Below are 16,075 nucleotides of genomic sequence, written 5' to 3'. Positions count from 1 at the left end.
ATCCATCCTGTAGTTTGTATCTGCTAATCCCAAACTCCCAATCCTTCCCTCCTTGACCCCTGCTTGTTTTTTTGTTTGTTTTTTTTTTTTTTTGCGGTACGCGGGCCTCTCACTGTTGTGGCCTCTCTCGTTGCGGAGCACAGGCTCCGGAGCCATGGCTCACGGGCCCAGCCGCTCCGCGGCATGTGGGGCCCTCCCGGACCGGGGCACGAACCCGTGTCCCCTGTGTCGGCAGGCGGACTCCCAACCACTGCGCCACCAGGGAAGCCCGAAGCTGAGCTCTTGAACTGGAGTGACCCTTCCAAGAGGGTCTGTGTTGGGCTACGACGGCCTGACCTTCACACTCCACATCAATCATTTCTTGCCGTGCACCTCGGGTGAGGAACCCAGGCAATTTCCAAACTCACTGCCAGCTGAAGGCTTTCTGTGGGATGCACCCCCAGCAGCTGGGGCCACAAGTCCTTCGTTGAAGAAATGCACCCCACGTGGATATTTCAAATGGAACGGTGTCTTTCAAAGCATACCCTCCAATCTCCTCATTATATAGATCCTGTGGCCCCAAATAGGAAGTAACATAAAGTCCCATATTAACAACCCCCCCAGCCAAATACTTCTTTTCACAGAAACCACAGTACCCTCCACAAAGTGCACATTTGATCAGGCCACTCCCCTCTTGAAAACATATCATGGCTTTGCATCACTCCAAGGTCAGAAATCAAACTCCTTTAAATGGACCTCAAAGCCTTGCATGGCGTGGCCCCTGCTGTGTTCCCCAGCATCACATCACGCTTGCTGTGCCAGCCACGACACTGCCTTCAATATGCCTCCCACCGTAGCACATCTTCAACAATCCTGTGAATGACCTTATTTTGCTGTAGGGAAAAAAACCCTTTCTAGTATGTATGTGTGTTGCCAGACTTGAAGTTTGGGACATTGGTCAGTTTGTAATCAACCATCCATTGCGTAATTGCACTTGCAGCTGCAGAATTGCTACCACGGTGATGAATATTGCTGTCCAAAATATTGGCCTTTATCTGATAGGGTGTACTGACTTGATACCCAAATTGATGTCTCCCTCCAGAGGAAGATGCCTGTTGCTTTGAAATACGTAGGTATCTGTGCATGTGTCTCTTGATGAACCGTCAAGATAGAAAAGGAAATCCAGAGCAAGTGCCAGGCAGGGCACGTTGCGGTGGGCAAGTCCCCACCTCCACTTTACTACTGCACTGGAGGTGTAAATTGTGTCAACTGTGGGTCTGCTCAGCTAACGCCCTGCATAGTGGACTAACTAGGTTCACGTTAAAGAAGTCCTTTGGGGTGAGGGAGTGAGAATGCCTAATACAGGCTAAGAAAGACAAAAGGTAAAGCCAAGGGTACAGAATCCTAAGATGAAGCTGTTTTAAGTAGGCTGATTCAGCCTCTGGCATGGTGAAAATCTGGGGCTCTGAGTCAAAGGCTTTGGAAAGAGTTCCCCTTTATCTCCCTCCTCTACCCCGTAACTCCTCACATTTCCGGAAGGCTTCCCCCAAACCCCTCTCAGGTCTTAGAGAACATGGCTCTTTCTCTCCTCTTACCAAGACCCACTGCTTCAAGAGGTAACTCCCAGGACACATTGATCCCCACAATCTATTGGTCTTTGTGTATCGGAAATCACAAGATGGGATTTTCCAGCCACCCACCAGAGCAACTGAGAAGGGCTTCCTCTCATCCTCCCAAGCTACCACTCCTCCCAGAATCCGTATCTTATTTCTCACCTCCTCCACCTCTACCACTTAATTTGCTCTGCAGAGAAAGTCCCTAAGTTTTACTGGAAACCCAACTTCCATCCTAGTAGACCCTGTTGTCACAGAAGGGAATGAGCAGAGAATTGCAAGGCTAGCAGATGACTCCCCGGTTCATACAAAGACACATGGGGCTTCCCTGGTGGCGCAGTGGTTGGGAGTCCGCCTGCCGATGCAGGGGGCACGGGTTCGTGTCCCTGTCCGGGAAGATCCTACATGCCGTGGAGCCGCTGGGCCCGTGAGCCATGGCCGCTGAGCCTGTGCGTCCGGAGCCTGTGCTCCGCAATGGGAGAGGCCACAGCAGCGAGAGGCCCGCATACCGCAAAAAAAAAAAAACCGCAAAACAAAAAACACACATGGTTCTCAGAGGCATTCTTCTCAAATCCGACGGTTGTTAACTGTTATCAACAGTTACTCTAATCCAACTGTCATCAAGTGTTGTTAACAATTTAATGATTTTCATGGACTCATGAAATTTATTTACAACTTTTTTTTAAACTGGAAAGACTTTTTTATGATGGACATTTAAAAATGCATAATCTCAGTATGAAATGAGATTTCATAATCTCATTTATGATTTTTTTTATTTTTAGAATCGCTTTCCACATGCATACATAATTTGCATAGTTCATCAGTACAGAGCATTTTGGATTATTCTGTTATTCCTTAGCAATATATCTAAACCTTTCTTGTGTTCCTGGATAGTGAGTATTTATGTCCCTTAGTTTCTTTATGTTATAGTTCTTGAAAGATATCTTTCAGACTTTGTCATCCATCTCTTGTGCATATATTGAAAGGAAAACAACAGTGAAACAAATTGGTTGAGATATTTCTAAGGCAGTGACTGCCACTTGGCTGACAGCAGTATAAGAATCATCCTGATGTCAGAGACGTTAAAATAAAATGGAAACGATAATACATTCCCATGGACATACCGCTTTGCATAATAGCTTTTCCTCCCAGACCATCCCTCCCTTGTTTTGACCCTACAGAAATCCAGTATTGTGAATTTTGTGTTTATCATGTCCTTGTTTTTTTCTCCCCTTTTAGCAAATGTGTGCTAAACATGGAAGCCAACCGGGGCTTTGTCTGCCTCTCAATGGTCATGTGTGAGCCTTGTTTCTGAACCAGGAATGACTCTGAAGCTCCTAAAGAAGGAGAGGATCTTACTGGATGTCTTACTTAGAGTCCCTGAACTGGTGGCGGACTGGCTGTTCCTCAGTTTGCGAGCTGTCCTCCCGTCCTTTGTCAACTTTGGAGTTTCCATGGCCAGATGAGGACCAGTGGGAGGATGATTTCTGGGTCTTGTCCCCTCCTGTCCTGTGGTGACCTTCACGTGTCCTGCGGTGATGGGAACTTTTCCTCGATGAAGACGTGTCCTTCTTTTCTTTTTTTCTCTCCAGGCTTCATCCCTGGGGTGGAAGCCCTTCTGGCTTCCATCCCGTTCAGACATGTAGCCTTCGGTCTGCAAGGTGGAGACCACGGGGTCTGCGACCTTCCCTTCAGCTCTTCCAGCAGCAGGCTTGCTGGTTGTGACTGCAACTGGCAACACCATGCTCATGCTGCTCTCTGGACCATCTGCCCCCGTCGAGGATGTGCTGGCATCATCGGCCAAGACCAGGTTCGTGTCCTGCAAGGATAAGCTGGCAGCACCTGCAGTGTCCTCGCCGGATCCGCTTTCTCCTGGATCCTTGATGGTGGCTCCCGCCAGGCCCATGGTCAACCCTGCCGCTGCTCCTTCGGCGCTTTTCACGGCTGCAGTTGATCCATGGGGGGCACCTGCAATGGCCTCGCCAGATCCGCTTTCTCCTGGATCCTTGATGGTGGCTCCCGCCAGGCCCATGGTCAACCCTGCCGCTGATCCTTCGGCGCTTTTCACGGCTGCAGTTGATCCATGGGGGGCACCTGCAATGGCCTCGCCAGATCCGCTTTCTCCTGGATCCTTGATGGTGGCTCCAGCCAGGCCCATGGCCATTCCTGCCGCTGATCCTTCGGCGCTTTTCACGGCTGCATTTGATCCATGGGGGGCACCTGCAATGGCCTCGCCGGATCCGCTTTCTCCTGGATCCTTGATAATGGCTCCCGCCAGGCCCATGGACATCCCTGCCGCTGATCCTTCGATGCATTTCACGGCTGCAGTTGATCCATGGGGGGGCACCTGCAGTGGCCTCACCGGATCCGCTTTCTCCTGGATCCTTGATGGTGGCTCCCGCCAGACCGGTGGTCATCCCTGCCGCTGATCCTTCGGCGGTTTTCACGGCTGCAGTTGAGACATGGGGGGCACCTGCAATGGCCTCGCTGAATCCGCTTTCTCTTGGATCCTTGATGGTGGCTACAGCCAGGTCCGTGGTCATCCCTGCCGCTGATCCATCGGCGCTTTTCACGGCTGCAGTTGATCCAAGGGGGGCACCTGCAGTGGCCTCGCCGGATCCGCTTTTTCCTGGATCCTTGACCGTGGCTCCCGCCAGGTCCGTGGTCATCCCTGCCGCTGATTCTTCGGAGCTTTTCACGGCTGCACTTGATCTATGGTGGCACCTGCAATGGCCTCGCCGGATCCGCTTTCTCCAGGATCCTTGATGGTGGCTCCTTGATGGTGGCTCCAGCCAGGCCCATGGCCATTCCTGCCACTGTTCCTTCGTCGCTTTTCACGGCGGTAGTAGATCCATGGTGGGTACCTGCAATGGCCTCGCCGGATCTGCTTTCTCCTGGATCCTGGATAATGGCTCCCGCCAGGCCCATGGACAACCCTGCCGCTGATCCTTCGGCGCTTTTCACGCCTGCAGTTGATCCATCGGGGATACCTGCAGTGGCCTCGCCGGATCCGCTTTCTCCTGGATCCTTGATGGTGGCTCCCGCCAGGCCCATGGTCATTCCTCCTGCTGATCCTTCGGCACTTTTTGTGGCTCCAGTCACGTCACGAAGCTTGTGAAGCCCAGCCTCATCCTGATCCCTTTCTCTGTGGAGCTCTGTGGTCTGAGCCAAGGGGAGGAGAATCAGGTAAGTTAGAGATGACAGAAAGTGAGATCTGAACTGTCTGCTCCTCTCTCATCCTGGAGCTGAGCAACTCAAGGGCTTATACTTAGAATAACCTTTGAGATCACCCAGTCTAAGCTCCCATTGGATGCTAGATCCCATCTACTGCACCGCTCTCAAACGGCCACTCCATTTTACTTGAACAGTCCCAGGGTCAGGGAAAGCACTGATACAGTTCTCCATGATACACACTTTAATTTTATACCCTTGTGCTTCTCTCTCTGCAGGACAGACTCCTAGAAGTGGGGTTCCCGGGTCAAGGGATGCACACCTTCTGCATTTTGGTGACTCCACGGGTTGGGCTGATTTGAATCAGCATGTCGGCGTCACGGGGAGACACAATGAAGGAAGGACTTCCTAACTGTGAATGATGTTCCACAACTGATGAGACTACCTGGGCTGGGGTAAGTGTTCAAGAAGAGACCAGACAGTCAGGATGCTGTAGGAGGGATTACAGCCCTGGTGAGGAGACCAGTGCAGCTGATAATGATACCTAAGGTCTCTCTGAAATTCAGCCCTGTGGGACAAGGTGGAGAAGCACTCGGAACCTCTCCAGTGTGGTGAATCCCATAGTGATAGCTCGTTTGTCCCTGACCCTTTTCAACAATAGAAGGTATTTCCCAGGTGAGTCTCAGAGAGCACCAAAGGCTATGAAGGACCAGCTTTGCCCTGCTCTCCCAAAGCACCCTGCCCCGTGTTCTTGAGTCTCTGTGGGTGCTTCCCACTAGGATTTTGGCATCCTCTGTAGTCGCTGCATCTCCAGTTTGGAGCATCGGGGTACTGCTGTAACTGTCTACCGGTGGTCTCAGGATATAGACAAGCTTTTCCCAATGGGAAAAGAGGTCTTTTTGTGCATCGGAAGAGGGGCACAGCTGCAGATAGAAAGTCCGGCCGGTAGCAAGATTCAGGCACAGCTGCTGTTTCTCACGGTTGTGGATGGAGATCTTGACAAACTTCAAGGGAAGCAGCCTGGTGAGCTCTAGGGTCTTCACGGGCTTGCAACCTCTCCCCTTGGTGATCCCGGCGCATCTGACATGCTCTTCACAGACTTTCGTTGTTCGGGCCAGCAGCATGACGTCAGGTAGTGGGAAGAGGGGGCTGGTGGATGCGACACCCACAGTCACCCTTCGGACGCGGTTGTCTAGGTCAATCAGTTCTCCTTTCTTGCTGACCTGGATAAAGTCGCTCTCAAACATGGGAGCGTACTTGAAAATGTCATACTCTCCTCCCTCGTACAGTTGTCGTTGCAGGACCCCCATGGAGGTCCTCAACACCCCCACTGAACAGTAGCTATTGGCCGTGTAATGAGGTAAACTCTCACTGCTCATGGCTCTCTTCGTTCAAGACAGAGCCACCAGCCACAAATTGAGTCTCGGAGAGAGAGAGGGAACGAAAGCAACTCGTCACCTCCCTGCAGGACTCTGCCAGAGTCTCTTGGCCCGACCATATTTATACCGCAAGTCCTTTGTGACCCGTCACCATCACATCGCACACCCCTTTGTTGAGCCTCCAAGTCCCCACCCCCTTGGGGCAGGCTCACCAGCCTCCCCCTAAACCAACCACCATGTCCATAGGGAACAGGCTGACCCTGCCAGGGTATAGGTGTGGGTAGGCTGGATAGTCTTTCTACTCAAAAGGTTGAGAAAACCCTCCTGCTCTTGTAAATATCTGGGTGGCTTCCAGTCTTGTTGTTGTTACAGATCTCCATCATCTTGGCGCTTCTGCTGAATGATGTCCTGGGGATAAAATCCTGGAAGTGGACCGTGTACTTGCTAAGGGCAGGCATCCTATGGGGATTGCTGTTCTCTGTGCCCCCAGCGTATACAGCCCAGTGCTGGCAGGAACTTAGAAAGAGTGCTGCTACCTGTCAGAGTCCCACTGGTACTGTCATTTCCAGGATATGGAGAATTTTCTCACCCATTTTCTCTTTTCAAGGAGGCTAACTTTTTATATTTGTGGGTTTTTTTTTTTACAGTTTTAGAAACTGTTTTTATTGTGAAATACAACACACACTCATGAAAGTGCACAAACCATAAATATATAGCTTAATGAGTAACAAGAAAGTGAGCACCCTTGTAGCTGCCACCCAGAGCAAGAAATAGAACCCTGCCAGCCCCTCTTCTGCATGCTCCCTCCCCACAAAGGGAACCCAACCTTGGCTTCTATTTTTTTTCTTTTCCCCCTTCTTTTTTATTGACAGTGTAGTTGATTTACAAGGTTGTATTCGTTTCTGTTGTGTTAATTTCTGATTCAGTTTCATGTGTATTCTTTGTATATTTCATGTATAGTCTTTTTCCTATTCTTTTCCATTATGGTTTATCACAGGATACTGACTATAGTTCTCTGTGCTCTACAGTAGGACCCTGCTGTTTATCCACCCTGTAGTTTGTATCTGCTAATCCCAAACTCCCAATCCTTCCCCGCCCCCAACCCCACTGAAAACCCCAAGTCTCTTCCCTATGTCTGGGAGTCTGTTTCTGTTTTGCAGATATGTTCATTTGCGTCGTACTTTAGAGTCCACGTATAAGGGCTATCATGTGGTGAGAAATGTTATTTTTTAAATAGGCTTCCCAGGTGATCCTTATGCATGTGAATGTTGGAGAACTACTGTCTTCCACTGTAAAGTTATGGCATACTGGGGCTGAAAGAGGCCCCCCAGACCTCCTAGCCCAGTGGTTTTCCAACTTGGCTGCTGCACAGTAGAATTATTGGGTGAGATTTTTAAAACTCCCGGTGCTGGAGGGCTTACCCCACCTAAATGTCATCAGAATCTCTGGGATTGGGGTCAGGCTATCAATGTTTGTTTGTTTGTTTGTTTGTTTGTTTTGAAGCTCCCCAGGGAACTCCCAACATACAACCAAGGGTAAGAATCACTGCAGCGGTCCAATCCATTGGTTTTACAGTTGGGGACCCCGTGGCTGCCCACAGAGGTACCATTACAGAGAGGCAGAGTGACCCAGGAGAGTCAGTGGCCCAGACAGGATAGGAACTCAGATTTCCTGACTCCTCGTTGGTGCTGCTTCTACCATAAAGATTGTGTCCCTTTGTTGAGCCAATGACAACCCTGATCCCCCCCGTGTTCTGTTTTACCCTACACAAAGTAAAATAACTCCCAATGGTTTCATTTCCTTACAAGCCAGAGAGAGTTTCTGTTTTCATAAGGTGAACCTCTGACCCCAGCTATGGCCTAAAGCTCAGCCCCGGCTGCAGACTTGTCCTCCCTCCACCCTACGTGCCCTGGAGAAGCCTTGCTGGGAAAACAGGCTTCTCTTTCGGGCAGTGGCTATGCACGTGTGACCTGCGAGCAAGCGACCAAAACCTTTTTCTGTGCTTATTTCCTTGCCTTCTACAGAGTGCCCATAACCAAACCAAAGGGCTTTGCTGAGAAAAGGATGGTTTTTCCATAACATAGCCTCGTGCTAGGCACAGCACGGCACAGACACCCCGTAAATACTTGATGAATTCAGTAATTAATTCAGCAACGCAAGTTTACACATCACGCAGTCACCTCCCCCAGCTTATCTTCTCCCCAAACTATATTTACATAGTAAATCTTATTTCCAAAGATTCGCAACCTCGCAATGAACATTTCTGTATAGTGCATCTATTTCCAGCCCTAGTGAATGGCTGAATGATACTTAATACCTATCTTGTACAACAAAATTTTGATTCTGGGGTCTCAGGCCAAAGCACAATTCGCATCACAGAAGTCACTGTCAAGTCCCTACCAGGCGAGGGGACATAGAAAACACAAGATAGCATTTCTTTTGGAGTTGTACGGTTTCCTTTATTAAAGAAAGTAGGAACTGCCTCTCTAGGGAAGGACCCAAGCCAACCGGGGCTTTGTCTACCTCCCAGTGGTCATGTGTGAGCCTTGGTGCTGAATCAGGAGTGACTGAAGCGCCTAAAGAAGGAGAGGATCTCACTGGATGCCTTACTTAGAGTCCCCGAACTGGTGGCGGGCTGGCTCTTCCTCCGTCTGCGAGCTGTCCTCCCCTCCTTGGTCAACTTTGGGGTTTTCATGGCCGCATGAGGACCAGTGGGAGGATGCTTTCTGGGTCTTGTCCCCTCGTGTCCTGTGGTGACCTTCACCTGTCCTGCGGTGATGGGAACTTTTCCTCGATGAAGACGTGTCCTTCTTTCCTTTTTTTCCTTCCAGGCTTCATCCCTGGGGTGGGAGACCTTCTGGCTTCCATCCCCTTCAGACGTGTAGCCTTCGCTCTGCAAGGTGGAGACCACGGGGGCTGCGACCTTCCCTTCAGCTCTTCCAGCAGCAGGCTTGCTGGTTGTGACTGCACCTGGCAACACCATGCTCATGCTGCTCTCTGGACCATCTGCCCCCGTCGAGGATGTGCTGGCAACATCCGCCGAGACCAGGCTCGTGTCCTGCAGGGATAGGCTGGCAGCACCTGCAGTGGCCTGGCCGGATCCGCTTTCTCCTGGATCCTCGATGGTGGCTCCCGCCAGGCCCACGGTCATCCCTGCCGCCGATCCTTCGGCGCCTTTCAGGGCTGCAGGTGACCCACGGGGGGCATGATGGATTCCCTCTCCCCCCACATAAGCACAAGACGTGGCTCCAGTCACGTCACGAAGCTTGCGAAGCCCAACCTCATCCTGATCCCTTTCTCTGTGGAGCTCTGTGGTCTGAGCCAAGGGGAGGAGAGACAGGTAAGATAGAGATGACAGAAAGTGAGCTCAGAACTGTCCGCTCCTCTCTCATCCTGGAGCTGAGCAACTCAAGGCCTTATACTTAGAATAACCTTTGAAATCACCCAGTCTAAGCTCCCATTGGATGCAAGACCCCATCTACTGCACCCCTGTCAAACGGCCACTCCACTGTACTTGAACAGTCCCAGGGCCAGGGAGAGCACTGATACAATTCTCCATGATGCTATGCACTTTAACTTTATACCCTTGTGCTTCTCTCCCTGCAGGACAGATTCCTAGAAGTGGGGTTCCTGGGTCAAGGGATGCACACCTTCTACATTTTGGTGACTCCACGGGTTGGGCTGATTTGAGTCAGCATGTCGGAGTCCCGGGGAGACACAATGAAGGAAGGACTTCCTAGCTGTGAATGACGTTCCCCACCTGCTGAGACTACCTGGGCTGGGGTAAGTGTTCAGGAAGAGAGCAGACAGTCAGGATGCTGTAGGAGGGATTACAGCCCTGGTGATGAGACCAGTGCAGCCGAGATGATACCTAAGGTCTCTCTGAAATTCGGCCTCGTGGGACAAGGTGGAGAAGCACTCGGAACCTCTCCCGTGTGGGGACTCCCGTAGTGATAGCTCGTTTGTCCCTGACCCTTTTCAACGGTAGAAGGTATTTCCCAGGCGAGTCTCAGAGAGCACCAAAGGCTATGAAGGACCAGCTTTGCCCTGCTCTCCCAAAGCACCCTGCCCCGTGTTCTTGAGTCCCTGTCGGTGCTTACCACTAGGATGTTGGCATCCTCTGTAGTCGCTGCATCTCCAGTTTGGAGCATCGGGGTACTGCTGTAACTGTCTACCGGTGGTCTCAGGATATAGACAAGCTTTTCCCAATAGGAAAAGAGGTCTTCTTGTGCGTCGGAAGAGGGGCACAGCTGCAGGTAGAAAGTCCGGCCGGTAGCAAGATTCAGGCACAGCTGCTGTTTCTCCCGGTTGTGGATGGAGATCTTGACAAACTTCAAGGGGAGCAGCCTGGTGAGCTCTAGGGTCTTCACGGGCTTGCAACCTCTCCCCTTGGTGACCCCGGCACAGACTCTCCTTGGTCGGGCCAGCAGCATGACGTCAGGTAGCGGGAAGAGGGGGCTGGTGGATGCGACGCCCACAGTCACCGTTCGGACGCGGTTGTCTAGGTCAATCAGTTCTCCTTCCTTGCTGACCTGGATAAAGTCGCTCTCCAACATGGGAGCGTGCTTGAAAATGTCATACTCTCCTCCCTCGTACAGTTGTCGTTGCAGGACCCCCATGGAGGTCCTCGACACCCCCACTGAACAGTAGCTGTTGGCCGTGTAATGAGGTAAACTCTCACTGCTCATGGCTCTCTTCGTTCAAGACAGAGCCACCAGCCACAAACTGAGTCTCGGAGGGAGAGAGAGAGAGGGAACGAAAGCACCTCGTCACCTCCCTGCAGGACTCTGCCAGAGTCTCTTGACCCGACCCTATTTATACCGCAAGCCCTTTGTGACCCGTCACCATCGCATCACACACCCCTTTGTTGAGCGTCCAAGCCCCCACCCCCTTGGGGCAGGCTCACCAGCCTCCCCCTAAACCAACCACCACGTCCATAGGGAAGAGGCTGACCCTGCCAGGGTATAGGTGTGGGTAGGCTGGATAGTCTTTCTACTCAAAAGGTTGAGAAAACCCTCCTGCTCTTGTAAATATCTGGGTGGCTTCCAGTCTTGTTGTTGTTACAGATCTCCATCATCTTGGCGCTTCTGCTGAATGATGTCCTGGGGATAAAATCCTGGAAGTGGACCGTGTACTTGCTAAGGGCAGGCATCCTATGGGGATTGCTGTTCTCTGTGCCCCCAGCGTATACAGCCCAGTGCTGGCAGGAACTTAGAAAGAGTGCTGCTACCTGTCAGAGTCCCACTGGTACTGTCATTTCCAGGATATGGAGAATTTTCTCACCCATTTTCTCTTTTCAAGGAGGCTAACTTTTGTTTATATTTATATTTATATTTCTTACAGTTTTAGAAACTTTTTATTGTGAAATATAACACACATTCATGAAAGTGCAGAAAGCATAAATATAGCTTAATGAGTAACAAGAAAGTGAACACCCTTGTAGCTGCCACCCAGAGCAAGAAATAGATCCCTGCCAGCCCCTCTTCTGCATGCTCCCTCCCCACAAAGGTAACCCAAACTTGGATTGTATTTATTTTCTTTTCCTTCTTCTTTTTTATTAATGTATAGTTGATTTACAATGTTGTGTTAATTTGTGTTGTGTTAATTTCTTCGGTTAATTTCTGATTCAGTTTTTTGTATACATACATTCTTTTTCCTATTCTTTTCCATTATGGTTTATCACAGGATACTGAATATAGTTCTCTGTGCTCTACAGTAGGACCCTGCTGTTTATCCATCCTGTAGTTTGTATCTGCTAATCCCAAACTCCCAATCCTTCCCTCCTTGACCCCTGCTTGTTTTTTTGTTTGTTTTTTTTTTTTTTTTGCGGTACGCGGGCCTCTCACTGTTGTGGCCTCTCTCGTTGCGGAGCACAGGCTCCGGAGCCATGGCTCACGGGCCCAGCCGCTCCGCGGCATGTGGGGCCCTCCCGGACCGGGGCACGAACCCGTGTCCCCTGTGTCGGCAGGCGGACTCCCAACCACTGCGCCACCAGGGAAGCCCGAAGCTGAGCTCTTGAACTGGAGTGACCCTTCCGAGAGGGTCTGTGTTGGGCTACGACGGCCTGACCTTCACACTCCACATCAATCATTTCTTGCCGTGCACCTCGGGTGAGGAACCCAGGCAATTTCCAAACTCACTGCCAGCTGAAGGCTTTCTGTGGGATGCACCCCCAGCAGCTGGGGCCACAAGTCCTTCGTTGAAGAAATGCACCCCACGTGGATATTTCAAATGGAACGGTGTCTTTCAAAGCATACCCTCCAATCTCCTCATTATATAGATCCTGTGGCCCCAAATAGGAAGTAACATAAAGTCCCATATTAACAACCCCCCCAGCCAAATACTTCTTTTCACAGAAACCACAGTACCCTCCACAAAGTGCACATTTGATCAGGCCACTCCCCTCTTGAAAACATATCATGGCTTTGCATCACTCCAAGGTCAGAAATCAAACTCCTTTAAATGGACCTCAAAGCCTTGCATGGCGTGGCCCCTGCTGTGTTCCCCAGCATCACATCACGCTTGCTGTGCCAGCCACGACACTGCCTTCAATATGCCTCCCACCGTAGCACATCTTCAACAATCCTGTGAATGACCTTATTTTGCTGTAGGGAAAAAAACCCTTTCTAGTATGTATGTGTGTTGCCAGACTTGAAGTTTGGGACATTGGTCAGTTTGTAATCAACCATCCATTGCGTAATTGCACTTGCAGCTGCAGAATTGCTACCACGGTGATGAATATTGCTGTCCAAAATATTGGCCTTTATCTGATAGGGTGTACTGACTTGATACCCAAATTGATGTCTCCCTCCAGAGGAAGATGCCTGTTGCTTTGAAATACGTAGGTATCTGTGCATGTGTCTCTTGATGAACCGTCAAGATAGAAAAGGAAATCCAGAGCAAGTGCCAGGCAGGGCACGTTGCGGTGGGCAAGTCCCCACCTCCACTTTACTACTGCACTGGAGGTGTAAATTGTGTCAACTGTGGGTCTGCTCAGCTAACGCCCTGCATAGTGGACTAACTAGGTTCACGTTAAAGAAGTCCTTTGGGGTGAGGGAGTGAGAATGCCTAATACAGGCTAAGAAAGACAAAAGGTAAAGCCAAGGGTACAGAATCCTAAGATGAAGCTGTTTTAAGTAGGCTGATTCAGCCTCTGGCATGGTGAAAATCTGGGGCTCTGAGTCAAAGGCTTTGGAAAGAGTTCCCCTTTATCTCCCTCCTCTACCCCGTAACTCCTCACATTTCCGGAAGGCTTCCCCCAAACCCCTCTCAGGTCTTAGAGAACATGGCTCTTTCTCTCCTCTTACCAAGACCCACTGCTTCAAGAGGTAACTCCCAGGACACATTGATCCCCACAATCTATTGGTCTTTGTGTATCGGAAATCACAAGATGGGATTTTCCAGCCACCCACCAGAGCAACTGAGAAGGGCTTCCTCTCATCCTCCCAAGCTACCACTCCTCCCAGAATCCGTATCTTATTTCTCACCTCCTCCACCTCTACCACTTAATTTGCTCTGCAGAGAAAGTCCCTAAGTTTTACTGGAAACCCAACTTCCATCCTAGTAGACCCTGTTGTCACAGAAGGGAATGAGCAGAGAATTGCAAGGCTAGCAGATGACTCCCCGGTTCATACAAAGACACATGGGGCTTCCCTGGTGGCGCAGTGGTTGGGAGTCCGCCTGCCGATGCAGGGGGCACGGGTTCGTGTCCCTGTCCGGGAAGATCCTACATGCCGTGGAGCCGCTGGGCCCGTGAGCCATGGCCGCTGAGCCTGTGCGTCCGGAGCCTGTGCTCCGCAATGGGAGAGGCCACAGCAGCGAGAGGCCCGCATACCGCAAAAAAAAAACAAACCGCAAAACAAAAAACACACATGGTTCTCAGAGGCATTCTTCTCAAATCCGACGGTTGTTAACTGTTATCAACAGTTACTCTAATCCAACTGTCATCAAGTGTTGTTAACAATTTAATGATTTTCATGGACTCATGAAATTTATTTACAACTTTTTTTTAAACTGGAAAGACTTTTTTATGATGGACATTTAAAAATGCATAATCTCAGTATGAAATGAGATTTCATAATCTCATTTATGATTTTTTTTATTTTTAGAATCGCTTTCCACATGCATACATAATTTGCATAGTTCATCAGTACAGAGCATTTTGGATTATTCTGTTATTCCTTAGCAATATATCTAAACCTTTCTTGTGTTCCTGGATAGTGAGTATTTATGTCCCTTAGTTTCTTTATGTTATAGTTCTTGAAAGATATCTTTCAGACTTTGTCATCCATCTCTTGTGCATATATTGAAAGGAAAACAACAGTGAAACAAATTGGTTGAGATATTTCTAAGGCAGTGACTGCCACTTGGCTGACAGCAGTATAAGAATCATCCTGATGTCAGAGACGTTAAAATAAAATGGAAACGATAATACATTCCCATGGACATACCGCTTTGCATAATAGCTTTTCCTCCCAGACCATCCCTCCCTTGTTTTGACCCTACAGAAATCCAGTATTGTGAATTTTGTGTTTATCATGTCCTTGTTTTTTTCTCCCCTTTTAGCAAATGTGTGCTAAACATGGAAGCCAACCGGGGCTTTGTCTGCCTCTCAATGGTCATGTGTGAGCCTTGTTTCTGAACCAGGAATGACTCTGAAGCTCCTAAAGAAGGAGAGGATCTTACTGGATGTCTTACTTAGAGTCCCTGAACTGGTGGCGGACTGGCTGTTCCTCAGTTTGCGAGCTGTCCTCCCGTCCTTTGTCAACTTTGGAGTTTCCATGGCCAGATGAGGACCAGTGGGAGGATGATTTCTGGGTCTTGTCCCCTCCTGTCCTGTGGTGACCTTCACGTGTCCTGCGGTGATGGGAACTTTTCCTCGATGAAGACGTGTCCTTCTTTTCTTTTTTTCTCTCCAGGCTTCATCCCTGGGGTGGAAGCCCTTCTGGCTTCCATCCCGTTCAGACATGTAGCCTTCGGTCTGCAAGGTGGAGACCACGGGGTCTGCGACCTTCCCTTCAGCTCTTCCAGCAGCAGGCTTGCTGGTTGTGACTGCAACTGGCAACACCATGCTCATGCTGCTCTCTGGACCATCTGCCCCCGTCGAGGATGTGCTGGCATCATCGGCCAAGACCAGGTTCGTGTCCTGCAAGGATAAGCTGGCAGCACCTGCAGTGTCCTCGCCGGATCCGCTTTCTCCTGGATCCTTGATGGTGGCTCCCGCCAGGCCCATGGTCAACCCTGCCGCTGCTCCTTCGGCGCTTTTCACGGCTGCAGTTGATCCATGGGGGGCACCTGCAATGGCCTCGCCAGATCCGCTTTCTCCTGGATCCTTGATGGTGGCTCCCGCCAGGCCCATGGTCAACCCTGCCGCTGATCCTTCGGCACTTTTCACGGCTGCAGTTGATCCATGGGGGGCACCTGCAATGGCCTCGCCAGATCCGCTTTCTCCTGGATCCTTGATGGTGGCTCCCGCCAGGCCCATGGCCATTCCTGCCGCTGATCCTTCGGCGCTTTTCACGGCTGCATTTGATCCATGGGGGGCACCTGCAATGGCCTCGCCGGATCCGCTTTCTCCTGGATCCTTGATAATGGCTCCCGCCAGGCCCATGGACATCCCTGCCGCTGATCCTTCGATGCATTTCACGGCTGCAGTTGATCCATGGGGGGGCACCTGCAGTGGCCTCACCGGATCGCTTTCTCCTGGATCCTTGATGGTGGCTCCCGCCAGACCGGTGGTCATCCCTGCCGCTGATCCTTCGGCGGTTTTCACGGCTGCAGTTGAGACATGGGGGGCACCTGCAATGGCCTCGCTGAATCCGCTTTCTCTTGGATCCTTGATGGTGGCTACAGCCAGGTCCGTGGTCATCCCTGCCGCTGATCCATCGGCGCTTTTCACGGCTGCAGTTGATCCAAGGGGGGCACCTGCAGTGG

General features: G+C 50.6%; 1 protein-coding gene across 1 annotated transcript in view; it reads right to left on the bottom strand.

Annotated features, from left to right (window-relative positions):
• The window catches only part of LOC308610867 (Golgi-associated RAB2 interactor protein 3-like), a gene marked incomplete at both ends in the record, with an annotated part of 120,125 nt that extends 113,977 nt beyond the window's left edge, over positions 1-6,148 (bottom strand). Inside the window, one exon of the mRNA XM_081259868.1 lies at positions 5,540-6,148. Coding sequence (XP_081115994.1) covers positions 5,540-6,148 — 609 coding nt within the window. The remainder of the gene's footprint in view (positions 1-5,539) is intronic.
• Positions 6,149-16,075: the final 9,927 nt, after the last annotated feature.

The sequence above is a fragment of the Mesoplodon bidens genome (genome assembly GCF_964165515.1).
Source record: "Mesoplodon bidens genome assembly, contig: HAP1_SCAFFOLD_472, whole genome shotgun sequence".
NCBI classification, from domain to species: Eukaryota; Metazoa; Chordata; class Mammalia; order Artiodactyla; family Ziphiidae; genus Mesoplodon; species Mesoplodon bidens.
The sequence above is the reverse complement of the archived record's forward strand: the minus strand, read 5'-3'. Positions and strand labels throughout refer to the sequence as shown.